We start from the raw sequence: 25,823 nt of genomic DNA on the forward strand, positions 1-25,823 counted from the left end.
GTTGAGACACGATCGAAAATTTTTCAGTATATAAAAATCATACAAAAAGTCCCTTTGGAAATTTTTCTATATTTACTTTTTCCTGTTCTATATATCTTTTAATCAAGAAAATCACACAATGTCTGCTCCAGCCACTAACTACAAAGTCGCCGATATCTCCTTAGCTGCCTTCGGTAGAAAGGACATTGAATTGTCTGAAAACGAAATGCCAGGTTTAATGTACATCAGAAAGAAGTACGGTCCATCTCAACCATTGAAGGGTGCCAGAATTGCTGGTTGTTTACACATGACCATTCAAACCGCTGTTTTGATTGAAACTTTGGTTGCTTTAGGTGCTGAAGTTACTTGGTCTTCTTGTAACATTTTCTCCACCCAAGATCACGCTGCTGCTGCCATTGCTGCTGCTGGTGTTCCAGTTTTCGCTTGGAAGGGTGAAACCGAAGAAGAATACCAATGGTGTATTGAACAACAATTGTTTGCCTTCAAGGACAACAAGAAGTTGAACTTGATTTTGGATGACGGTGGTGATTTAACCTCTTTGGTCCACGAAAAATACCCAGAAATGTTGGAAGACTGTTTCGGTTTATCTGAAGAAACCACCACTGGTGTCCACCACTTGTACAAGGCTTTGAGAGACGGTAAGTTGAAGGTTCCAGCTATCAATGTTAACGATTCCGTTACCAAGTCCAAGTTCGATAACTTGTACGGTTGTCGTGAATCTTTAGTTGATGGTATCAAGAGAGCCACTGATGTCATGATTGCCGGTAAGGTTGCTGTTGTTGCCGGTTTCGGTGATGTCGGTAAGGGTTGTGCTATGGCTTTACACGGTATGGGTGCTAGAGTCATTGTTACTGAAATTGATCCAATTAACGCTTTACAAGCTGCTGTTTCTGGTTACCAAGTTGCTCCAATGGATGAAGTTGCCTCTATTGGTCAAATCTTTGTTACCACCACCGGTTGTCGTGATATCATTGTTGGTAAGCATTTCGAACAAATGCCAGAAGATGCCATCGTTTGTAACATTGGTCATTTCGACATTGAAATTGATGTTGCTTGGTTAAAGGCTAACGCTGAATCTGTTGTTAACATCAAGCCTCAAGTTGACAGATACTTGATGAAGAACGGTCGTCACGTTATCTTATTAGCTGATGGTAGATTAGTTAACTTGGGTTGTGCCACCGGTCACTCTTCTTTCGTCATGTCTTGTTCTTTCTCCAACCAAGTCTTGGCTCAAATTGCTTTATTCAAGTCTAATGATGAAGATTTCAGAAAGCAATTCCCAGAATTCTCCAAGACTGGTCCATTCGATGTTGGTGTCCACTTATTGCCAAAGATTTTGGATGAAACCGTTGCCAGATGTCACTTGGACCACTTGGGGGCCAAGTTGACCACTTTGACCACTACTCAAGCTGAATACTTGGGTATTCCAGAAGCTGGTCCATTCAAGGCTGAAATTTACAGATATTAAGCGTGCTTGATATTTAAGAAAACCTGCCTGTTTGTTTTATTCTATTATCCCTGTATTTTACACATTTTTTATTCACACAATTTTATGACTTAATGAGTTTAAACTGCATCAACTGCATTTAATGATTTGGTTTAGGGACAAAGGGAAATTGATTCCATTTTTTCCTGTTTTTTTTTATTTTTGTTTATTATTACTAATGGGGTTTTTCATACTTGGAAAGCAAATTGATTCTTGTTTTTTTTATCTTTATACAAACTGGTAGATTTATATAAACTTATACATAATAAAGGTTATCCTCAACGGATTTTAAAAAAAAAAAAAAACATTTTTAACTATCCTGTAGTATTTTATCTAGTTTCAACGTATAATTTGAACGATTCACACTTGCCATCAGCTAAGATAACTGGTGTTTGCTTGTATGGACCTTCACCAGTACTTCCCTTTTTATTAAGACACCAATCAAACTTACCACCGTAACCTACATTACCTTCCTTTACCAGGAAATGGAACTTGCTTCCATCAATACTTCTATTACAAGTGAATTGACCTTTATCATCGAATCCACAATATCCCTTAGTAGACTTGATACTTGTTCCTCCATATTGAAGGTCAATGAAATGATACGTTGCACAAGTTCCAGAAGTAAACCAATGCCCGTTCGAAATAAGACATCCAGCATGATCTTCAAGTCTAATGTATCCGGCAGAAGGAGTTCCGGTAGGGACAGGACCAGGTTCACCTGGTCTAGTATGGGTTGGTTGAGGACCTCTGCTTCCCTTAGGTGGGAACTTTATACCTTCGTTGGGGCATGCTTTGTTATCGTGAGTGATAGGTTTGGCAGGTAAAGGAATGAAGTTTCTTTGCAAGAGTGAACCTCTGATATGGTGGAAATAGTGAATTTCGTTGATAGCATGGTTGTGGTCACAGTTGAAGTAAACTTCTTCGCCAAATTTAGAGCTCAATGCGTCTGCAATTTGCTTCTTGGTATAGGTTTGGGTGTTGGATGGGACAATACCAGCATCACCTAACCACTTGTAAGTTGGCAAGTTTTCAAATAATTCATAAACAACTGAGAAATAATCATAGACGTTTTCGCCATCTTTGAAAGCACCATAACAGGTAGGAAGAATAGTTGATAAACAAGTGGCGTGTTTGTTAAATTCATAAGCCCAGAAATTAATATCGTCATCATCACCTTTATTTGACTTCCAAGTGGTTTTCAACCCATCATACAATTTCTGGTCCTTGAACTTGTTAACAACAATATCTTTAATTTGTCTTCCCGAAACTTGTAACTCAGATCTACAAAACTGATCATAAGTTCCATCACATCTGTCTGGCCATAACCCATGAATGGTGAATTCGTCATCAGGTCCAAATGCAGGGTTATAGTTCCAGAATTGGGTTTGGAGTAACATTCCCCCAGGGCTTTCAAAGCAGCAACTGTTGACGATTGGGGTGGAGTTGGTACATGAAATTGGGATGTCGATTGGACATTGTGGGGCGGAGGAAAGAACTTGTTGTGGTTCTTCAAGGGCAGCAGCAACAATTAACGCAGTCGCGAGTGTAACTAAGGTAGATCTCATAGTATAATAATAAAGAATGTGGTGTTGGTTTTCGTGTAATTCAAGAACCAACGTGTGAGTTTATATATTGAGCATAATGTGTTCAGTGCACGCCCCCAGCTTATCTATGGTAATTACGGCACAGTTGGAACACAAAGGCAAACAATAGAAAAAGTTATTTTGAAATGTGGTTTTCAGTTACGCAGGCAAAAAAAATAAAAAAAGAAAATCTGTAATTAACCAGCACCAGATTCGCACTACGACCGTAGTAAGTAAGGAGATGACTAGGAAATGTGGGGTGTTCTGGAATTATCTTATTACAAATTTAGAGTACATATTGTAATTATATTGTAAGAGAAAATTGGAAAGTGTAATGAGGCTTCATTGGAAACAATTCATTCTGCCACCATATAACCACTAGATCTAGGAGATCTTGTCAATTGTAACTTCATTACATTACTTAAACAAATAAGAATTCTAAGCTTTATTTTATTGTTTGATTGAAATTTTATACTTGTTTCATAATAATTATACCCACGGGGGTCCTACAAATCAAGATATTCCGTAATACTTAATCGTAATGATGCATCGTAACCATGAGAAGTGTTCAATTCTGCGGGGAACAAGAAATCCAATACACGGACAAACCAATCGTTGTCCTACCTAATGGTATGTTACTGACAGCTAATTATACCTTCTAGATCTTGGTTTTCAACTCTAAAAAGAGATCATAAAGACAGCGCATTTCCTAAACTTTACTGTCAGCTTTTTTTTTCTCGATCTTAGCTTTTTTTTTGCAGCCACTAAGAATTAGTTTACTTTCAGAAATCCTTCAAGCTTTATAACTGGAATTCCCACAGGTTTTCTGTCATACTTAAAATATAAAAAAACAAAGAATTGTCAAATTCTTTTCTTTTTTTAAGATTAACACCTTTTCTCTCTTACGTATCCTATGTTTTCTCAGGTGAAACAATCATTTTATTTACTACTTAAATAACTACGTAAACGCATAAAAGAGGTTGTTAAAACAAAAGATAAAAATTACATAATTTTATTTTGAAAAAATTTAAATCAAACAAAATGCAAGCAAATAGACCAAAGAGTCAATAGTTAACCCAACGGCTGACCCCTTTGTTGAACTATTTTCAGTGGTTTCCTGAGAATTGGAGCTTGATTCGGATTGAGTTGTCAAAGAACTTGTCTTCTCGGTTGTTGTAGTGGTATCCTTTCCACTGGCTGTTGCCCTTGTAGACGTATCCTTCTCAGTTGTTGCTGACTTTAAATTAGTAGTACCATGGGTGCTTGTTGGAGTGGAAAATTGGCCAACAAGCGATTTTAAGGAAGAATAATTTTTCATAAAGTCCCTACATGATTCTTCATAATCTTCCTGTTCAGATTCATAATCAGTATCATCGGCACAGTTTTGTGCACATTCTTGAAGTGCTTTCCTATATTTTTCGTCTTCACAGATGCATTTGCTGAACTCAATGTGGTCATGGGCTAAATCATAACATGGCTTAATAAGAGCATGTGCCTTGGTACAGATTTCGATACAGTCATCATCCCTTTCGAAAAGTTTGGTTCCTGAAATAATACTGATAAAATAGATGATTAATAATCTCATTGTTGAATAAGGTTCAATATTAGTAAATGAGAATGAAAGTTAATCAATGGTTCTATAAATTGCAAAGAATCTCAGAATTGGCCCACCTTTTATATAAGCTATGAATATTGGTTATGATATTCAAATATCTTAACTGGGTGGGCTATAATTATTTTTTTTTCTTTTCATGAACACTTTTGCAATTTTAGATTGGTTGTAGGGTCGGAGCATCTAATCTTCCTAAATGCACAAACCTTATGCAAGATTACACTAAATCTTGGCGGCCATGCATAAAAATCTTCACTAAAGTACAGGGAAAAAATAAAACGTTGTTTACTTTTCGTAAACACGATCATGAATATTTCATAGACATTGCCACTATGATGCAAATGATATTAAATCTTCTTTTATCATCCGATTTAAGTTGTTACAGGAATATACATATTCCAAATCTATTTTTAGAGGACAATTGCAGGCGCAAGACCTTGATGATTCTGGTACTGTCTCTCAAGCTAACATGGAAGGTGTGATGGCAACAATGGTGAATATCATGGGAATTCAAACCAATTTGGGTACTCCACATTCTGGAAGTAGTGATATGTGACTACTTTAAGTTCAGTCTTACAGTTAAAACAAATTAAATTTAGGTGGAAGCCCTATTATCTATTTGGTGCTACCAAATTTCCCGCCTGATTTTTGTAATTTTAGTGGTTGTACATACACGCCAATGCCACAAAACCACATCACTGTATCCAATGGAAACATGGATACACTGTTTTCACATGCATGATGTTGCATTAGAATTTGATCTTGGATAATTATAATAATATAATACGGTAGACGAGATATGGAACCACTTGCCACTGCGCCCGGTTTTCCTTTACGGTATGACCGATCATTTTGTTAGAAGTCAAGTGTAAGGAAACCAGTTGAAGGTGTTATCTTCCAATTGTTTCGTTTTTTCTTTTGGTTTTTTTGTTTTACTCTATAGGTATAACTTTTTCTCCTATGTGTCATAATGTGACGTAATTTATGGTTATATGTTAAACATTAAAGTATAACTTTCAAAGACATAAATATATAAAATACGATAATAATACTGGTGGAAATAAAAACAATGCGCGAAAACCCGAATTCGGTGAAACGAAAAAAAAAAAAAAGTTAGCAACAATCAAGATTAGATTACAACAGTAGCCATGAACTAGCCTTTAATGGTATCAAAATAAGCAAATTCAATAGGCGCGCTAACAACTTGGCTAAGTGTGTTGTTTAACTGGATGATCATCACCTTCAGTAGATGTAGCTTCAGCATACTTGTTTTCTCTGGCCTCTTCATCGCTAGAACCAATTTGAGCTTCTTCGTCAACAACAGCAGCGGCAGGAGCAACCTCTCCGCCAGTTGCAACACCCTTTTCTTCAGCACCAATAACTTTTTTGAAAGGAGGTTGAGCATAGTTAGCCCAAATAGCACCGAAATGGTATTTTGTTAATTGAATAATGTGGCCCCATCCATAAGTGGATACTTCTGGAATGAAACTGTAGAAAACGAACAAAAGGAGACTAGCAGTAAACAACAACCAATTAAATAACGTGAATGGAATTAAAGCTTTGGCAATGTGACAAGTTGTTTTATACTTGTGGTTACTATAATATTGATTGCCATCAAAATAATAATCTCCCAAATCACAGGACACACCAGAAACCATATCAGCAATAGAACCCATTGAAGCAAGATAGAAAATAGATAAAATACCCTCACTTAACAAAATGGATAAGGATGGTGCTCTTTCTTCAGTAACAAATGGTAACACACCTCCAATATAACCAAAGTAGATAAGGTTCAAAATGGAAACCACTAGAGTGTAGGAAATTCTGTCAACATTATGACCGTACACACCTAAATATCCAGCTGAAAGACCAAGTACAAGAAGAGCAAATAGACCCTCAGCACCACGGATAGAGTAAGTAAATATTTCTTTGAGAATCATTGATTGATTAATTAATACTTTGTTGTTACAATTGATTTGGTTGTAAAAAAAAATTGTAAGGAAAACGAAAAGAAAACAAACAAAAACAAAAACTTAAAGGAAAGGAAATCCAACTCCCCTTAAATAGAAAGCCAAAGAATTTAGGAGAAGTACTTGAGGAATTGAAAAAAAAATAAAATAAAAATAAAAACCTGTAAGTTTGACTGGGTTCTTAATTAGCGTTGGGGGTCTGGTATAAACAAGATCCAGTATCTGTTTAAACAATAAATGCATTGCTGCTTAACTCGCACTTAAAAAATAAACTATTTTTTAGAAATATTGTCAGGGCTGACCTTTTTCGGTAGCACAGCCGCGTCTAAATTTACACCCATGTTAAATGAACTCACTATTCGAAGTTTTAGTTAGAAACCTCTTTGTACTCTACTGAGCCTATCATGGCTTATCTTGGGATTGAGTGATTAACTTGAAGTTATAATAGCAGGGTTGTAACTTTTATGAATAGATGCCAAGAGATGGAAGAGCCTGTTTGTAAATAAAGTTCTCTTTCTGTTGGTCGCTAATCTTTTGTTCTTATGTACGGGGGGGATTTCATTGCCGATACGATCCTAGCCGCCTTTTTGAAAAACAGATTCTATAACAAATTTCACCTTTCATTAATATCCGTTTGTCAATGAAGCTCGATGTAATACGAAGTGTAGTTTGACGATTTATGGGTAGGTATTCAAATGTGATTTTACACTAGTTCAATACCCCAAACCCTGACATTTTCCTTTCTGACTTACGAATAAAAAAAATATTATTTAACTCATGTAAACCCGAAATCCGTTTTTTTTTTTTTTACAAATTAAATGACCAGACAGAAGTTCTTCATGAGGGGATTACAGTTTGACTAAGAGTACGAAAATTTCCTATTGTTTTCTGCCCCGATTAATCAGCATTTGTGATAGATGTGTGCCCCTCTCCCTGCCCACTATTTTATTGTTTTCTGTGCAGCTCAGAAAATAGTTACTATGATTATTTTTTCATGGTTAATACCCACGGTCTCAAGAAGAAAAAAAACATACTAATTCTTTTATTATTTCCGACGGATTTATAATACTGCTTATTTCAGACACAAAACCATGTCTCGGCTCTTTTAAACCTACCTATTAAGAAAAGGACCAAAGGATGATTGGTCATCCAATTGAATAGCTTCATTGGTGGTAGATGTACAAATACTGAGGGGGCTGAATGATCAGTCACATCCATTATATTTCACCGTATATACATAAGCCTCCACAACAAAAAAAAACCCCCTACAGTTTCATAGTGTTTACGTGCCCACTTGTGCGGCTTAACCCTAGGGGGATTTCTCGTACTACTATCCTTTTTTTTTTTATTTGACATAAAAATAAATCTGTGGGTATCATAGGTGAATCCACTGGACTATGTTTACGTGACCAATATCATAAAGGCGTGTACCTGATAATGGCCTATTATTTTTCTGGTTTTATGCACTAAAATCCCTATTTCTTTATAATTGCTATTTCATATTGTTCTATGCATATGTAGTTGATCTGCCAGAAAATATATGCTGCGGAGAGCTAGGCTAGTTATTGTTTGAAAGCATGTCTGGGTTCAAATTTTATACTTAACAGGTTTCAAATATGTTCAGGGTGAAATTCCATAACTATTATGTCTATAGCTCCCACTTTGTACACTAGAGATTAATTGTATGTGTTAAATTTTGGTTCTGTATTCCCTTTGAAATAAGTGATAAAAAAATTTTTGGGTACGGTTTTACACATTTATCTTTCCAGATATGTTTAATTTCTTTTTATCAGAACCAGGGTGATTACGTAATAATACATTTACTCTTACCTATTTAGTTGAAGTATGGCTTGATATCTATTTATAGGTTGGGTGAAATCTAAGATAGTCCATTTCGAAGTAGTAAAGACTGGTCTCACCGTCTGCCGGTTACATTTCATTATCTCAAACACTACTTAAAACCAAACCCTTGAAGACATTCTTAGACTTCAGTGACTGACTTGGTGAATATGACAGGAAAATAGCTCGTGTAGTTGGCATGATCTAATTATCTTTTCTGACCACTTTTTAAGCAGAATGAATTGTGCCCAGTTGAAGTAATTAAGCAAGAAACTAGTACGTTTTTTTCTTCAATATAGCATATCCTACAAGCTGAATTTTAATTTGGCTGCATATCTTCCACTTCTAGGAAAATTTGATTGTTTAATTTCAAAAATTTATATTGAGACAATAGAACATTATATTGGAGTAATCTAATAATTTCTTGAAACAACCATTGGGATACGCTGGCGATAAATATAGATCAAGGGTAATTTTATGCTGGTAATATTTCACCTTTGTTTTCCTAGATTATCTAGTCCATGGAAATCAGGATTATACATCTCATTCTTGATTCATAGATCTGCTGGGAGAATTTGAATATAAATCTCAATTCCTCCAACTGATGTAATCAATTATTGAATGTTAAACAAACAAATAATGCAAAATACATATTGTTTTCATTTATTATTCCATTGTTAAATTTGGAGGAGGTTCCGGCAACAAATTTAAATAGATGCAATAATTGTTATGAGCTTAAAACAAGACCCAAAACTTTTCAAGTTGGCAAGAGTATCTGGCCCAGCATGTTTTCACTAGTTCTTGAGGTCAAAGATAGATTGATAACAATGCTTTTACATTTTGGTTTTGATACATTGAATTATATTTAGGGTTATTTCTTTGAATGTTAACTTGAATACGACTTGTAGAATTAACATGTGTTTAAAAAACTTTTATTTTTATTCTCTAGTCTATATGTTCCATATTATGTGGATGTCCCCCATTTTCATACATCCAGTACTTTTCCAAATCTGTGTTGTGTTGTTGTGTGTATCGTTTTGGCAAATGAGTCAAAGCTTTCACTGAAGTTCCTGCAAAAGAATTTCCTGGTTTAGTTTTGGGTGGAGCAACTTCGCTAACTAATTTTACCACAAAGTATGATGATATATGATTATCATTGGAATCAACAATATCAACTTCTTTAGAGATACTAGATGCTATCACTTCATCCTGTTCGTGTAGATAATCTTTGAAGAGGCTTTCTGTTAGATTCCCTTTGGTTGGAGGTGTCTTAAAGTAAAATAAGAAGTAAGGCAATGCATTTTCCTCTGCTTTGATTCTGAAAGTACTGGTATCAATCTTATACACTATATCATTCAAAACTTCAACAAATGTAGCTTTGATCTTTTCAAAGTTGGGACATCTTTGTGTTTCTTCGTCAAATGGAGAAAATACTAAATTATAGGTACCACGAGTATAAAAGAGTGCAATATTTCCCAAAGATTCTCGAACTAATATTTCTCTCTTGTTGTACTTATAGCTTATGCTTAATCTTTTATCTAAGAATTTCAGTAAACCAAAAGCAAAATTTTCCATTTTTTTATAGTCAGCCTTATTAGTATATTGAAATCTTTTATCAACTTGTTTCTTTTTATATTTAATTCCGGCTTCTATGGCTCTTAGGATTGCAACAGGTTCAAAGTCTTTCGTGAGCTGATGGACCGGGATGCTAATCACATCAGGTTCCCTCGGGATAAGTTTTCTATCATTTACCAATTGAATCAAGTCATTTGGTGCATTATATTTGGTATAACGCTCCTTTTCCCTTAGTGTTGAACTCATTCTGACTCTGGGTCAGAAGTTCTTGGGTGTCTTTTCTGAACTGGAAACACCAGACTTTGTCGTCAATACCCCAGATTTATTTTTTTTTTCGGCACAATAATATTTTTTAGCAGTTATCTGACCATTACCCGTAGGGGATAAGTACCTAGTAACCTGTCCGTTTCTGCGAGAATTAATATTTAAATGAAAATGGAACTTAGAAACATTCGTGTGACTTCCTAATGTTGGGATACATTTTCAGAACAAGCACAGGAAGTGGCAGTTAATCATTAACTACTAAATGATCACTATGAATCCATAGATAGCAAATGTAGCTTGCTTTAGATTTAAATGCATTAAGTTGTACAGTCAGCAGAGAAGAATTGATTTTATTTTCAGCATATCTAATATATTGACAAAATAAGTGCATCTTGCATCTGTGAAAGATGCTAGCTATAATATCAAATAAATTTGTTGTGGTTTGCTTAGATTGATCTTGCAATTTTAATTATCAACTAAGTCTTGGAAATTTTAGGATCATAAAGGAATAATATGTGTAATATTATTTGAAAGTTTTAAATTTTGGATTTGGCATTGTTTTTCTCATTGTCTAACTCAGTTGGTATCTGCTGAGCAGTTATTTTTGAGAAATTCAAAATGTTTGGTGGAAATTATATTCATTTTGCTGTCTGAAATAAAGGTATCTTTAAGATCATATAAATTGTACACCTTGTATTTATCACCAATCTTCTCAAATGCAGCATTGCTTCGGTATTCATTATCAGCTTCTGTAAATTCTAGTAAATTTTCCATGGTTTCAACTTTAACAAAAATATTGGATCCTTCCACTTTGGTGACTTCAAAGTTTGTAACATTCCCATTTATTGTAAACTCTACCATATAACCTTTGTTGGCGATTGGGCTCTTGTCGGCCCATTTTAACTCTTCTTTTTTTATGAATTTACAGTCTTCTTCGCTAAATCTTCTGATTTCTATTTTGCCCTCTTTGAAAACAGCATAGTTTGGAAGATAACTTTCAATATTATCGATATAGTCATTCACTATGTCATCTTCACAACTAACTTCAATAGTTTTACAATTGTCAAATTTTTCATTTTCAAATTTTTCATTTTCAAAAGTGTAGATTACTAAAACCTTGTCCTTATCAAGCTCATCTTGTTTTTCTGGAGTTAGAAAACCCAAACCATCGTAATCCAATTCATCATATCCTAAGGAATCGAATAATTTACCTCTGCCATCTCCACGGTAATAATCATCTACAGAATTGAAGGTGATATACCTATTATAATTAGTACCTGCCCGATGCACCCTTAGTTTTAACTTAAATACATCGTTTTCATCATCGCCTTCATCATTATCATGATCACTCTTTTCGGGTCTTACATAGATTAAGTCATTATATGGAAAATCATTAACAATCATATGTCTTTTAATTTATATTTCTTCACTATATTCATGCGTATTTTCATCATCCCATAGTATACCAGCCATCCATTAGGTCGACTTCAGAGTAGCCTTTAGGTACATATACGATTTCCATCATCATTTTGCTTTATGTATAGAATTCGATCTTTGGGAGAATAAACAATGATTGTTTCCACTTGTGGAGAAAAGCGGGGTTTCAACGCTTAGTTAAAATATCTAAGTAAAGTGGAAGAAACTTTGGAAGTTTTGCTCGTGAAAATTTCAAGCGACAAGATTTTGCCTTTCGGTTATTTTCGTTTCTCAAGGTTCTATTAGATTTGGTGAGAGATTTATATTGTTCTTTTTAAATTACTTAGTACGGGGTTTCGCGTGATATGATTGATAAAATTTGATTAAAACAAATTTAATTAAGCGAATATATGTATGTGTTCTAAGCCTCGAGTGGCTTAGAATGGATTGAATTGTTCTCTCGTAGTTTTAGTCAACTGCGAAAATTTCTTTGAATAAACTATACAGTATTAATGAATTTAGTTATTATTTTATCTTGTCGCTTGTGAAAAAAAAATAATATAAATAATTATAACTGAAATTAAAATTTAAAATAGAGTTTAAAAAAACCAAACCAACGGCAAAAACAAAAAAAAAAGACATAAAACAAAATATAAATTTAAGAATAAATAAATACACTGAAGAACTAATATGTTATTATGGGCAAATACGAGCGCACTCTGTATATTGTTTTGTACTTTGCAAGCTACCTTGTCGGCAGCTATGCTATCGCAAAATACAAATACAGGGGCGACGAGGAATCAACTAGTAAAGAGAGACACTCTGAGTAAAACAGAGTATAGGATCATTTCTGTTAAAATTGATCAGCCTGGTAGGTGTAAAGAAGGTGCATACAAAGATGTCAACTGGGAAGATACTGGGTTCTCTACGGTTGTAGAGAACGATACAGAATTAGCAAAATATCGATATGACAACAAGGACGACAATAAGTATTGTTTATACTGGTATATTTTATTAAACACAGGTGATGCTAATGAAGCGAGAAAGCAGGCTAATGAATATTATGAAAAGACTAAGTCGACTATCAGTAGATTAAAAACTGAGTTTAATTACAAGTTGGGAGAAGATACAAGTGGTGACTACAAGACACCGTACCCGGTTAACAAGAACAAACTTAATGAGCCTTACGTCAAAATCACTGAAACTGCCAATGATTGGTCAATAGCTGAGCAATCGATCTAGAGGAGGATATTAGTCTGGGCAGAGAGTGATATAGAACATTTTGTTCTATATCAGAGCTTCTCTGATTAGAAACATAATAGAGTCAATGATATGACTCTAAGTTGGTTTATTAAGTGGAATTGTTTTACATTAGTTAATGTTATGGTTTGAATTGTTGGATTGTTTTAGTTATCTCTCGATTTACGGGATAGAGTACTGTACGCTTTATGCATCATTGTTCATAATGAAATGTATCGGTTTAGAGCTTTGAAATATAACCTACTGGTATGTGACTGAATGATGTCACGGAGTTTGAAGTATTCTGTCTTGTAAGGATGCATGGCCTTATTGGTTTAAGGGGCTACGTATCTCTAGTTTCAAGGATTGACAGGATGCTCTATAAGAATACTGAAATCCGCAGAAACTTATTTTCTAGGTTTGTATATCTTTTTCTTTAGTCAAGTTTTATTTTAGTTTCTTTGGTTTAGGATTGAACCAATTGATATTGTTATTTGTTAAGTAATTGGCTTATATTTAACCTGTTATTCCCCAACAGACTCAGATTATAGAACACAAAAAATGTTCTATAATTGGGTCCTTTTTGGGAACTTAGTAATTTATCTCTATTTCAAGTCTCTATAGCTAATTAATTATAAACTTCCAATTCTAGTTTCGGCCGATTACTAGCTGTTTATAGAGCCATTTTCCGTAATCCTTGAAACGTGAGACTTCGAAGTCTCTTTCTATTCAGCCTCTTCAAAGCCTTGTTTGTTACCTAGTTTGGGAACTTATAATCGTACCATACGGTCAATTACCAATTCCTCCATACCATTTGCTTCGTGAATAACCTCGTACGACTTCCTAGAGGCTTACTCTAAGCTTTCAATATTGAACCATAAATATCTTAACAATAATATCAGACCATAATAATTTATATCTTCCAAACCATACATATCCTTTTTGGATCATTATCGTCATATCAGGAGAAGACCTGATATAGAACAAAAAGAATATAAAATGGTTTCGTGGTCTAGTTGGTTATGGCATCTGCTTAACACGCAGAACGTCCCCAGTTCGATCCTGGGCGAAATCATTTATTTTTTTTCAGATTTTTTTTTTTTCTCTACAATAATTATCATATTTTTGACTATATTGCCCTTCATAGTATCTATTATCTAATATTATATTCATTTATACTAAATTATGTACTGGCATTAACATTTTGTTTCACAACCTGCATTTCTGATTGTGTTTGCAATTGTTCGTGCAAGAAATCTGAAAATTTACATAATCCACATCTTCCATTGATAAGTCTATACATACCATTCGCTTGAAAGGATTCAGGAACGATCTTCCCCTTGGAGTCCACCCGTACATAACCAAATATGTTTTCGGTTGCAGGTACTCTTGCATAATTTGGTGTTTCTCTTAAATCATAAATTGGCATGAATGAATTCGCATTTACACCTGCTTCCATGACAAAGGTAAAGTCATCTTGAATTTTTGAATATATTGTCGAGTTCAAGAGCTCTTTAAACTTGGGATTGTCTGTGAATGTTGAGGGTTCGGGGTCTGCAGTAGGTGATGATCCTATCTCAATTGCATCGGGAGATTTTGAGAGAGAAAACTTGTAGTTCAATGGGTTTACCTTGTGGATGTAGATTTGTGGGTTGGAAGCATATGTTGCGAGTGTACGTAATTGCAATTGAAGTTGACGTTTTGTTGATAATTGAATTGAACGAATCATTGTGAGTGGCTGAGGGTATACAATAAGAGATTTCTTAAAACTTCAAAATGTTTTTCTTTATATATTGAAACTTTATTTGCTTCAAAATTTTCTTTTTTTTCAGTTTTGGCTGCACTGTTCTCTAGTCAACTCTTGATTGCTAAAGCTATCTTCCTTCTTTGCTATTGCTGCAGAATGATATCATTTCGAATATGGGTGTTTCCCAATTTTGATAATCATGGAGAAGAAATCAAAAAATATTATATTTTATGTATACAACTGTTGACACTATTAACCTAACATACTTCTCTTTCTTCCTCTTAATCTTACATCTTCTAATCTCTTTATAGTTTCGGAATATTTCTTGCTTCCTTGTTTAAATTCTTTTGAATGGTGAATATCTTTGTACCCTTGTAATAACCAGGTATTATATGTGTTAGAGAACACCGAATGGGTACTTAAAATGGCCCTTTCCAATACATACAAGTCAACTGCTTTGTCTTCGGGTAACCCAGAGATTGAAGAAAGTCCAAAATCGATTAATGCAGGTTCGTTATTTTCCGGTAAAAGTATGATGTTTGAAGATGTTAAATCACCGTGTATTACATCATTCAAATGGATTCTACCAATCAATTCACCCACTTTGTTGCATACAAGTTTAACTTCTTCACTTACACAAAGAGATAAGTCTTCACCTTCTTCATCCTGTTGCGCTTTAGCTGTTTCTTCCAAAAACCATAACCAATTCTTAAACGAACTTATATTGCCATTGGGTAAATTGTAGCCTAGGTATTCCATCCATACTATCCCGTTGTTGAAATCACTCAGAATCAAAGTAGGTGCAGGTATACCTAATTTGGACAACTTGTACATAATTCTAGCTTCACCCACAGTTCTAATTTTGGTTATACTTGCATCAATCTTGGGGTGTCTATAAGGTTTTGGTGGTCTATACTTGATGATGTATTTGGAAGCATCTTCCGAAGTTTGGTTGTAGGGATGAGTAGTTGTTTCAAATACCAAAGCTTCAGCTCCCTGAGAAATAATATTAACATCTATATTAGGGAGATGCGTTTGGACGGCAGCAATTAGGTGATCAGTCATTTTTTTTTCCTTTTTCAAAGTACACTGCTTGCTTGAGTAAACTTCTTCTCGCTGCTATTTTTGATGTCTGATTTTTCGATGCTTGGTGGGACTGGTTCCTCTTTTTTTTTCTGCGCCTGCTTCATTGTGTCCACAGCTTTTTTGGCCATTTGCCAATCTCCTTCCTTTACTACAACAAGTTTCGATTTTTTTTACAACCTTCATCTAGTCTGTTTCCCCAGTTTGTCTTTCTCATAAGGAAATTATCTGATTAGCAATTTCTACACTTTACAAAATATATAAACAGGTACTTTTTCCTTTTCACCTTATCAACTCCGCTCCACTCCCCCCACATATTGACTCGCCACCCATGACACCTGTTTCTAAGTCTGATGCTCCTGTATCACCATCTCCATCAACGTCCCTTATATATATCATTCCTCCATACCTTCTCAATACATGTATGGGATCCCAGTTGCAGAAACAGTTGGCCCAACACAACGAACAACTAAGCTTGCTTAACGTCATTACCCCTGATTCTCCATACCATCACAACAACATCAAAAGAAAACACGAACCCAAACGAGAACAAACAAATCAATTCTCTCCTGACCCTTACTTGAATGCTATTATCAAGGAAAAAGTGTTATACAAGTTGGCGATCTTGGGCATCTTGGGCACCAATCCCATGGAATTCAATCGGTTGGCCGCCAACTCCGATCGGATATTTGAACTCTATGAAATTTTTAAGAATCGTTTAATTGAAGATGACGAGAATGCGGATCATGAAAAGACTGATAAACCCAACTTGGATAGAGGAACGTTATTTGAAGCAACTGCTGCGGGCGGCGATAGTTCTGCTGTGAATCAACCATCCATTTTCAAGACACATAATGTTGGCGAAGTTAACTTCAACACTTTGAGAGAGCCACAAGTTCACAAAGAGTACAAGAAGTATATGGATATGTCATTGAGGGAATTGATTACGTTGATGAAGCTAAAGTCTGATCACAAGTTTAAATTACCACCTAGTTTTGTTCATTTTGGTAACAATAATGAAGATTATTTTAAATATCCTTTACCTATATCTTGGGCACCTTTAATTCCTAACAAATACTTGAATTATTTGTCAACTACTTTGAATATGGAAATTGATAATTCTAATGGGAATTCTTATATTTGCTTGAGTACACCAAAGGAGGGTACATCTAACCAATTTGAAGATTTGGATTTGTCCAAGCCAAGATACTTTAATTTTATCACTGATAAGCCTATCTGTTCATCAAGTGGTATTTTCTACTATGAAATTGAAATTGTTCAAGAAATTACTGAAGCTACTAATTTCAAACCTATAATTTCCATGAGTGATGCTTCTGTGAATTCTGATTCTTCGCTTAATTTATGTGCCGGTTTTACCAAAAGGTATTTTAACCTTGATGATACTTCTAGCACAGCCTCATCAGTTACTCAGGGCACACCTCTTGATTTAGAAAAGGTCAAGGAGCATATATTCTTGAATGATTCGGATGATATCACCATGACCACATCAACTGGATCCAGCTCTGAAATTAAAGAACTTTTAGGATCGAAACCAGGTGAATTTAAAGGAAGCTTTGCTGTTAATTTTGAAGATTCCAATTTTTACAACTCAATCAAAAATTTAGAATCACTTCAACGGAGTCAGCTTTTGAATATGAATCGGAGAATGAGTGCCATGAATCGGGGCACTAATTTAAATGAATTAGATTGTGGCAAGATTGACTTAGGAATCCCATTCAAAACTAGAATGATTGAAGAGAATTATATGAAACGAATTCATAAAACTGATATCATTGGCTGTGGTGTCAATTTCATTAACAGATCTATCTTTATTACTTTGAATGGTGTGTTCACAAGAGTTATCACTTATGATGAGTTAGTGTCAAGCAATCCTTCGAATGATAACCTATTCCTGGAAGGAAAAGATAATTCAATTTACCCCATGATTGGTTTTAAACTCAATGATTTGGAAGTTGTTTCCGGATCGCAACCTTCCAAATTAAAGATCAAGACAAATTTCGGATTCAAGGAATTTAAATTGAACATGAACAATTATGTTAACAGTTTCAAACAGGAAAATCAGAAATTCCTTTACTTGTCGTTGTTGGATAAGATTCAAGCTAACAAAACCGTGGATCCAGATTCTTCAAGACCCTCCACTTCAATTGAAAGATCGTTATTAAACATTAATGAAGATTCACAAATGTTGAATAAGCTAATTAAAGGATATTTGAACCATGAAGGTTATATCAACACTTTCAAAGCATTTGATTCTGATTTAAAATCACTTTCCTTGGAGATTGACCCCAATTCCGAACAGCAAGATTCTAAAGTAAGAGACGACGATTTATTAATGAAATCTCACACAGTTAACAGGAGTCTTATTAAGAAGAATATCATGAATAAACAGTTTGACGAAGTTTTGAAATTCCTTGAACAGGAATATCCAAGCATAATTGATAGTGCTAGAGGGGCACAAATGGTATTTGATATTAAATTAGCCAAGTTTATTCATATTGTGAAATTGCTTATCGAATGTAAGAAATCAAGATTTGAAAGCGATAAAGTTGGACAAGAATCTGAAGAGCTGGAGTTGTATCAGCAAGCGATCGTGTATCGAGAAACATTGGTTAAGGAGTATAGGAGTGAAGAGAAATTGGCCCAAGTTAACCAAATTTCGTCATTATTACTTGTTGAGCTGACCCAGTCACTTTTGAACCTTCCTAAAGTTTGTCGTATCCTTGACGAATTTGACAAGCAATTGGTTTCATTGTGGGGTGAAATTAACCGTGAGATATTGGTTCATGGTGGATTCAAAAAAGTTAGCAATTTGGAAAACATTTTTGAAAATGTGGATAAGAATATTAATACGTTGAGTCTTAACTATAATGATGACAAGTTTATGTTGATTAATTTTGAGAAAGATCATATGGATTTATAGATAATGAATATTTACTTTTTTCTTGTACGTTTAGGTTTGGGTTCTTCTGATTTGATTGAAGTTTTTGATTTGACTTTTGTAGCTTTTGCTATTCCTTCAGCTTTGGCAGCTTTTTTAGCATTTCTTGTACTGGCAGCTTTTGTAGATTTTGGAGCTTTCGACAAACTTTCGGCTTTATAGGCGGCTTTGGTAGCTCTTGCTCTTTTGGGTTTGGCCTCCTGTTCAGTAATCTCTGTTTCCTCTGATTCGAGTTCTTTTTTAATCAGACCTCTGGATCTTTTCTTTGTTCCATTCTCTTCTATGGCTTTAGCTTCTGGGGCATCTTCTTCGGCTGGCTTAACATTTGCCAAGGTGTCATCTTTGTGTAGTTCATACATCTTTAAAGCCCAAGCACCACGTTCTAATTCATCCATGGACACATCAGAATCTTGAACGTGTAAAACAAGAAAAGCTGGTAAGAAAAGATCGAGATATTCCTTGACTGTATACTTTATCTTGTCTTCAGGGTTTACATAATATAAGAAACTTTCATCACTAAAGTATGGTGGGGCCCATTTCTTGTCTATTTTATGGATAAGACTCAAAATCAAACTGGCCGTGGCTGGACCTACCCCTCTCAATTCGCACAACTTCTTGAATGAAGACTTTATCATGCCTTTGTAAGCAAAATCATCCCATAAGTCATTAGTTCCTGTTGTTCTCCTAAATGTTAACCATATTTGAAATCCTTGCTTTGTTACTGCTTCTACAGTCAGTTCATCATTTGATCTAATCAATTTGGGTAAGGTTGCTCTGAATTTCCCGTTGGCCAATTTCCAATCCATCAACAAGACCAATTCGTCCTTAGTCAACCAGATTGACTTGGTATCTTCGAGTCTTTGTGCTAGTGTTTCTGGTAGTTCTTGTAGTCTCCATTGGTTTAGTTCTTGGAATGTTTTGCTGTCATTATCGTATTTGCCACGCGTTTCTGAGAACTCTGCTATTATGTCAGAGTACAATTGGTTACTTGCTCTACGAATCTGTTTTAAATCAAACATTGGAGCGACGTAGTAGTAAGAAAGAACAGGTTGTTGTGCTTTCAAGTTGGTGTCAACTGGGAATGATGGGTGCGACAATTTTGGTTGTCTGGAATTGCACGATTTTTGGTGGTACTATAAACAAGTGTATTACTATGTACATATAAAAGTTTACTTCTTCATAATATCAACAGCATCTTCACTCTTGGATTTTGGCCAATTCAATCTCTTGACTGGCGTGAATGTAATTGGCATGGTCAAGTCCATAATAATATTCTGGATCAAGGAATAAACCTGGGAGCTTACCCAATACAACGTTAGAGCCACAGGTGCGTGTAATGAAATAGCCATCATAAACACCACGGACATCCTGGCAACATTTGAGATTGACGAAGTCAATGTTGGTCTAAGTTTGTTTCTTGGTGTAAGTCTGGAAAGTTCCAAGGTCTTGAAGGTCCATTCCACATTACACAACGTTATTACACCGAGTAACAATGGGAATGCATGCATGGGGTCGGCCACACTTAAATCTTGAAACCATAATAATCCTTCCTCGTATAAGGTTGGATCAAGAGCTTTGTTTTTGACATTATCCCAAGTGGTCCAACCACTTAAATCACGCATGGTTAACGACATGGCAATCCAAAGTGGGATTTGAAATGCTGGCAAGATAAAATTCTTCCACATTTCCACATTATGTTTTTTGAATAATGCCTTTTGTCTTTTTCTGGTTTCCTTTGAACTCAAGATTAATATTTGCTCGTATGTCATGGAAGCTAATGGGGATTGTATAGGTGAAATAATACTGGTATCCTTGTCGGCTTCTCTTTTGGCTGTCTGGGCTTTCTTGGCCAAGCTCATTTTCACAACGGGAGTAGTTGCACTTACAATTGGTTTCAATTCACTTTGCTTCTGAATTCGTCTTCTTTGCAAGACTGCCAATGGCATGGTCCATACTGAACGGAGAGTGAATGTAGTCAAGGGTATTAGTGCCCACCATGGGATTCCAGTATAGGTATGGGCTAATTGAACAGCTTCCGTCATAGAACCGATCACCGCATGGTAATCAAATGAAAACTGTCGTCTCTGTACTATTCGTCTTTGAGATAGAGATATCCCTATTCTAGTGCTTCTAAACATGTGCTGTACTCTATTGCTAAACTGGTGCTTCTCTCTTTGCGATCTGACAATTTTTCATATTTTTTATATATTGAGTCACGTGAGTCGGGTTTCATGAGTTTTGATTTAAATGTTGAGAAAAAGAAATCGAATAATTCAGATATTTGTACCATTGATACAACCACCATGTCAAGCAGATCAGAAAGAGCATGTATGCTCTGTGGTATAATCCAACCATTCAAGAAGTTCTATTCAGCTGGATGTCCAAATTGTGAAAGTCTTTTGCATTATCAAGATAACGAAGATGGCCAAATTCAAGACTGTACATCTCCATCATTTGAAGGTACTGTTGCCTTGGGTGCCGATAATAAAGAATCATGGGTAGCGAGATGGTTACGAATAGATTCGTTTGCTCCGGGTCTTTATGCAGTTAAAGTCAATGGGAAGTTGCCTCCTGATATCATCAGAGATTTGGAAGAACAAAATGTTATCTACAGACCAAGAGATGGAAGTGCTGAAGATTAGTTAAAAAGTCTAGTTGTATTATTAATTTTGTAATATTATACATATAGTCTATAAAGAGTCAATGGCTGTTGTAAGATTTTGTAAAGTTTCTGATTTATCCCATTGGTTTCGATCTTTCCAAACAATATCCATTAATTTGGCCATAACGTTTTCTAATTTTTCAATATTATAATTGTCGGTTACTGTAACGAGTTTGTTGTTTAATGATTGCAACTTGTCCTCGTCAATGGTAACTTGTCTGGATTGGTCTATATCAAGCTCTTCGGCTTCTGATTCTGAGTCAGATTCCGATTCTTCTTGCTCTTTCACTGGCTCTTGCACTTGCACTTGCTCTTGCACTTGCTCTTGCACTGGCTCTTGCACTGGCACTTGCACTTGCTCAAGCACTTGCTCTTGCTCTTGCTCTTCAACTTGCTCTTCAACTTGGTCTGTAACAATAGGAACAACCTCATTCGCTGTACTTACCTCTGGTGCTGGTGCTTCAGCAGAAGTTTCTGTTAATAAGTTGTTCAAGCTGCTTACTGGTGCTGGATCACTATTGACAACCACGCCATTCACATGAGGCTCTTCTGGGATGGCACCTTCTATCGCTTCATGAGTCAATGTTTGGCTAAGCTCAGCTTGTTTCTGAAGTTCTTCTTGTAATTTCCTATGTTCTTCCAACAACTTCTCCTGCTTCTTCAAATCTCTTTCTCTGACCTCACGACAATTCTTCAAAAATTCTGGAGTGGAGAAATCGTCGATTCCAAACTGGGCATTGGTTAACATTTCATTAGCTTTCAAGATACGTTCTCTATCTCCTGAAGTTATGGAATCGCGGACTATCATCTTGATATCTTTAAGGAACTGCTTAGGTTCACTATAGTACCCATTCCATAATCTCTCTTCAATAGTATCCAAATCCATATTATAGTAATATCTTCCAGTAGTCAATTCCTTAATCATATTCTTATGTTCTGGATCATCTGACTTGACGTAGAGAACCTCATATAAATTCAAAGGATTTTCAAGAACAGATGGGTCAAACAAATGAATCAAGAAGTTTTCATCAATAATAGGCTTCTTGAATCGCTTGTATCTATTCTTGAAAAGGTCCATTAATCCAGCAAGTTTAATTTTAAGAATATTCTTTAATTTCGTGTCCTTGTATTCTTGTTCCTTGGCTTTTTCCTTCTGAATGGCTACATCAGATGGTTTGCCTTGTTCTTTCACGATCTTTAATTGTTTCAACTTTCTTAATGGACGATTTTCCAAGTCATTGATAAACTCGAAAGGTCTCATGTGAATAGTCTTTAACACGATGGAAAAGTAATTTTCACGTTGTGATTGAGTAGGAGATTTCAACTCAACCGAACTCTTATCATTCTTGCCAAATCCAAATCCATCCTTAATCTCATCGTCCAATTCCTCAACATGACAATCGGAAATTCCCAAAAGCAAAACCCTTTCATTACTCTTCAATCCTCTAAATAAACTAATCAAAGTAGCTCTTGCGGTGTATGGAACAACATTAAACCAAATTTCAATATTTGGAATGTATATAATACTTGGTTGATGTCTTCTTGCTTCAACAAATGTTTGGACAATGGTCAGTTCAGGCGTACGAGTAACATCCCCAAACATATTTCCTAAATCTAATGATTGGATTTGAAATCCTTCTAAATGGTTCAAGATAGCAGCCCCAAGATATTGCTGTCCGTTTCCTCGTGGGCCAGATATGAGTAAGTGAGGCTTGAAAATACGCGAAGTATCTAAACTCCTGAGAAGTTGATGTTTGGAGAATCCTCCATCTTCATCTTTTATTGAAGGGTCCAAATACTTGGCTTCTTCCAATGTTGTGGTTTTCTTGGAGTTGGTATTCTTGATTCCTGGAAGTAACTCATTAAGTTTGCTAGTGATCTCTTTGAAATTGTCTTCAAGAAGCGGTACTAAATGCTCGGGTAATGGTGCTGAACCAGACGAAGTAGATCTTGCACTTGATGGAACAATCTTTTCCATTGCTTTCATGAAATCTTGAGCAATCACAGTAACCTTTGAAGGATTGATCTTTAACTTATCATTACTGGAATAAATCTGAGGATACTTCCGTTGAATACTATTCAAAGCAGCTTCAGTGCATAATGCTCGCAAATCAGCACCTCCGTAACCTTTAGTCAATTCAGCCAATTTCTCCAAGAAAACTTTAGGTAATGATGGATGCCATTTCCTGGTATGAATTTGTAAAATCTCCAATCTTGCTGGAATATCAGGCAAGGGGAAATAAAATTCACGATCAAATCTACCAGGTCTTCTCAATGCTGGATCAATAGAGTCTGGTCTATTAGTAGCACCAATAACGATAACTTGACCACGATTATCCATACCATCCATTAATGCTAACAATGTTGATACAATACTGGCATGAATTTGTTCTTGTTTGGATGATCTTACTGGTGCTAACCCATCAATTTCGTCAAAAAATATAATTGAAGGTTGTTGATTCTTGGCTTCTTCAAATAATAAGCGCAATTGTCTTTCAGCTTCACCGACCCATTTACTTAAACAATCAGCTCCTTTTCTCATAAAGAATGTAATTTTACGTTCAGCCGTGGAACAACTGGCAGCTAATGCTCTTGCCATTAAAGTTTTACCAGTACCAGGAGGACCATGGAATAAAACACCTCGTGGTGGGGTTATTCCGAAGTTTTGATACAATTCAGGATATAATAAGGGTAATGCCACCATTTCTTTCAATTGGTTAATATAATTGTCTAAACCACCAACTACGGAGAAATCAATATTCATATCAACTCCAAGAGGATCAGTATCTGAAAGGTTACTCTTTTTCCTAGTATCACCTCCAGTAGTTAGTTTGGTGCCCGACTTAGGCTTTGGTACCTTCTTGGAAACGGTAGCTTCACCATTTATAGGAGCAATTTCATCTTCTGAAGAATCAGAATCACTTAAATTTTGACCAATGGCAGTTAAATTATTACTAGGAGCTTGTGGCATACCAGGAATGGTTTGAATTGGAATGCCTCCTGGTGGAATGTTTGTTCCAAATAAAGAAATCACATCACTTCCACCAAAGGGACCTGCCGTGGGATATAATATTTTTCTAAATTCACTCTTGTTATAACTTGGTCTACCTCTACCTCTTTTTGGTGTGTTTGCTCTGGGGAAGCTGTTAAACATTGCATCATTGCTTATTGGTGGTGGGATGGTATAATCGACTTTAGCCCTTTCTCTTAGCTTATGCTGAATTGGACTTCCCTTAATAGGAGACGAATCATATAAATCAGCAATTTCCTTTTGAATATCATCTTCTGATTCATCGTCGGCGGCAGGTTCGGGCAAAATGTCTTCTCCAAAGGTTTTCCCTGATCTGGTACTCCGCTTGGGTGAAGCAGATCTTGAATTTTTCACCTTTTTAGCCTTCTTTTTTTTGGGTCTGGATACGCCATATGCACTATCCCCGTCTTCTTCATCTTGTACTATGAAATTACGTTGCTGAAGCTTTTCCATGTAATCGTCCTCTTCACTGATAATATCATCGTCGTCATCATCATCATCTCCATCATCATAGAATTCATCATCTGAACCAATATGTCTATTCTTGACAACCTTTTTCCTTCCGCGCTTTCTTCTACTGGTGGTAATCTGGTCATCATCTTCATTATCGACATTGTCGTCTTCTATATAGTCGTCTCCACCGTCGTCTTTTTCAGTAGAAGAGTCATCTGCAAAGATATCTTCCTCTGCCTCTTCTTCTGGTTCGGCTTTTATATCTTGGGGCGCTTCTTCTTGTTTGATGTCCTCTTGGAACTCCTCCTGGAACTCCTCCTGGTAGTCTTCCTCTTGCTCTTTGTAGGATGTCACTCTCGACCTGGATCTTCTGGCAGGCAACACTTCGTTGTCATTTGCTTCATAATCAAAATCCTCATCATCATCAGGGATCTGTCTAGATTTTCCTCTCCTTGACATTTTCAATTCTTTTCGTTTGTTGTAGTAAAGGTGAGCAAATAAATTGTTTACAACACGGGAATAATATTCAGTTGTATAAGCTCTAAAGGGAGGTAAAACTTACTTGCACACTTAATTAATACAAATCGACCCCAATCCGGACTTTAAATGGATTAATATTAAACCAGTATGTGGTAGTTGGACTTGATTTGGTTTTGCCTTTACTTGGTTGTAAGTTTTTAGTTTGGTTGTTTGCTTTGGAATCTCTTTTTTTTTGTATGAGGAATTGGTACGTGCACGTACAAAACGCCAAATTTTGTCGAGTTTTTCTTACCAAAAGGCGTTTGAAACGGTGGAGAGGACCAGATGAAGACAACCACCAACACACTATATTTTAAGATATCCATATGTAAAAGAAGTATTAAGGGGGCGATTTTTTCTTAAATGAATCGTAATGTTTGAA

At 35.7% G+C, this 25,823-nt stretch overlaps 14 protein-coding genes across 14 annotated transcripts; 4 read left to right on the forward strand and 10 right to left on the reverse strand. All coding sequences in view use genetic code 12, as the record gives it.

Annotated features, from left to right (window-relative positions):
• Nucleotides 1-89: 89 nt before the first annotated feature.
• On the forward strand, nt 90-1,776 carry SAH1 (adenosylhomocysteinase; the record flags this gene model as incomplete). The annotated part of the gene is made up of 1 exon (XM_007377048.1): nt 90-1,776. One exon carries the CDS (start codon nt 119-121, stop codon nt 1,466-1,468), a length of 1,350 nt encoding a protein of 449 aa, XP_007377110.1.
• A 39-nt stretch (nt 1,777-1,815) lies between these two features.
• On the reverse strand, nt 1,816-3,054 carry SPAPADRAFT_141979 (uncharacterized protein; the record flags this gene model as incomplete). The annotated part of the gene is made up of 1 exon (XM_007377049.1): nt 1,816-3,054. One exon carries the CDS (start codon nt 3,052-3,054, stop codon nt 1,816-1,818), a length of 1,239 nt encoding a protein of 412 aa, XP_007377111.1.
• A 945-nt stretch (nt 3,055-3,999) lies between these two features.
• On the reverse strand, nt 4,000-4,705 carry SPAPADRAFT_63006 (uncharacterized protein; the record flags this gene model as incomplete). The annotated part of the gene is made up of 1 exon (XM_007377050.1): nt 4,000-4,705. A coding segment is annotated over one exon (289 nt), but the record flags the coding sequence as incomplete, so codon positions are not given.
• A 963-nt stretch (nt 4,706-5,668) lies between these two features.
• SPAPADRAFT_63007 (MARVEL domain-containing protein) lies at nt 5,669-6,676 on the reverse strand (the record flags this gene model as incomplete). Its single annotated transcript, XM_007377051.1, has 1 exon — nt 5,669-6,676. One exon carries the CDS (start codon nt 6,622-6,624, stop codon nt 5,893-5,895), a length of 732 nt encoding a protein of 243 aa, XP_007377113.1.
• Nucleotides 6,677-9,438: 2,762 nt separating this feature from the next.
• Nucleotides 9,439-10,068, reverse strand: SPAPADRAFT_52259 (uncharacterized protein; the record flags this gene model as incomplete). The annotated part of the gene is made up of 1 exon (XM_007377052.1): nt 9,439-10,068. The coding sequence occupies one exon, from the start codon at nt 10,066-10,068 to the stop codon at nt 9,439-9,441; it is 630 nt and encodes a 209-aa protein (XP_007377114.1).
• Nucleotides 10,069-10,685: 617 nt separating this feature from the next.
• On the reverse strand, nt 10,686-11,195 carry SPAPADRAFT_63009 (uncharacterized protein; the record flags this gene model as incomplete). The annotated part of the gene is made up of 1 exon (XM_007377053.1): nt 10,686-11,195. A coding segment is annotated over one exon (287 nt), but the record flags the coding sequence as incomplete, so codon positions are not given.
• Nucleotides 11,196-12,377: 1,182 nt separating this feature from the next.
• On the forward strand, nt 12,378-13,607 carry SPAPADRAFT_63010 (uncharacterized protein; the record flags this gene model as incomplete). Its single annotated transcript, XM_007377054.1, has 1 exon — nt 12,378-13,607. The coding sequence occupies one exon, from the start codon at nt 12,439-12,441 to the stop codon at nt 12,988-12,990; it is 552 nt and encodes a 183-aa protein (XP_007377116.1).
• A 563-nt stretch (nt 13,608-14,170) lies between these two features.
• Nucleotides 14,171-14,716, reverse strand: SPAPADRAFT_56990 (uncharacterized protein; the record flags this gene model as incomplete). The annotated part of the gene is made up of 1 exon (XM_007377055.1): nt 14,171-14,716. One exon carries the CDS (start codon nt 14,714-14,716, stop codon nt 14,171-14,173), a length of 546 nt encoding a protein of 181 aa, XP_007377117.1.
• A 270-nt stretch (nt 14,717-14,986) lies between these two features.
• On the reverse strand, nt 14,987-15,799 carry SPAPADRAFT_52263 (serine/threonine protein kinase; the record flags this gene model as incomplete). The annotated part of the gene is made up of 1 exon (XM_007377056.1): nt 14,987-15,799. The coding sequence occupies one exon, from the start codon at nt 15,797-15,799 to the stop codon at nt 14,987-14,989; it is 813 nt and encodes a 270-aa protein (XP_007377118.1).
• Nucleotides 15,800-16,148: 349 nt separating this feature from the next.
• SPAPADRAFT_142830 (glucose-induced degradation complex subunit) lies at nt 16,149-18,758 on the forward strand (the record flags this gene model as incomplete). The annotated part of the gene is made up of 1 exon (XM_007377057.1): nt 16,149-18,758. One exon carries the CDS (start codon nt 16,149-16,151, stop codon nt 18,756-18,758), a length of 2,610 nt encoding a protein of 869 aa, XP_007377119.1.
• Nucleotides 18,759-18,769: 11 nt separating this feature from the next.
• SPAPADRAFT_141865 (uncharacterized protein) lies at nt 18,770-19,795 on the reverse strand (the record flags this gene model as incomplete). The annotated part of the gene is made up of 1 exon (XM_007377058.1): nt 18,770-19,795. The coding sequence occupies one exon, from the start codon at nt 19,793-19,795 to the stop codon at nt 18,770-18,772; it is 1,026 nt and encodes a 341-aa protein (XP_007377120.1).
• SPAPADRAFT_63014 (membrane insertase) lies at nt 19,302-20,938 on the reverse strand (the record flags this gene model as incomplete). Its single annotated transcript, XM_007377059.1, has 1 exon — nt 19,302-20,938. The coding sequence occupies one exon, from the start codon at nt 20,912-20,914 to the stop codon at nt 19,946-19,948; it is 969 nt and encodes a 322-aa protein (XP_007377121.1).
• Nucleotides 20,939-21,067: 129 nt separating this feature from the next.
• Nucleotides 21,068-22,303, forward strand: SPAPADRAFT_63016 (transcription elongation factor; the record flags this gene model as incomplete). Its single annotated transcript, XM_007377060.1, has 1 exon — nt 21,068-22,303. One exon carries the CDS (start codon nt 21,080-21,082, stop codon nt 21,416-21,418), a length of 339 nt encoding a protein of 112 aa, XP_007377122.1.
• SPAPADRAFT_52267 (uncharacterized protein) lies at nt 21,467-25,381 on the reverse strand (the record flags this gene model as incomplete). Its single annotated transcript, XM_007377061.1, has 1 exon — nt 21,467-25,381. The coding sequence occupies one exon, from the start codon at nt 25,379-25,381 to the stop codon at nt 21,467-21,469; it is 3,915 nt and encodes a 1,304-aa protein (XP_007377123.1).
• Between the last annotated feature and the right edge of the window lie 442 nt (nt 25,382-25,823).

The sequence above is a fragment of the Spathaspora passalidarum genome, assembly GCF_000223485.1.
Source record: "Spathaspora passalidarum NRRL Y-27907 unplaced genomic scaffold SPAPAscaffold_6, whole genome shotgun sequence".
NCBI classification, from domain to species: Eukaryota; Fungi; Ascomycota; class Pichiomycetes; order Serinales; family Debaryomycetaceae; genus Spathaspora; species Spathaspora passalidarum.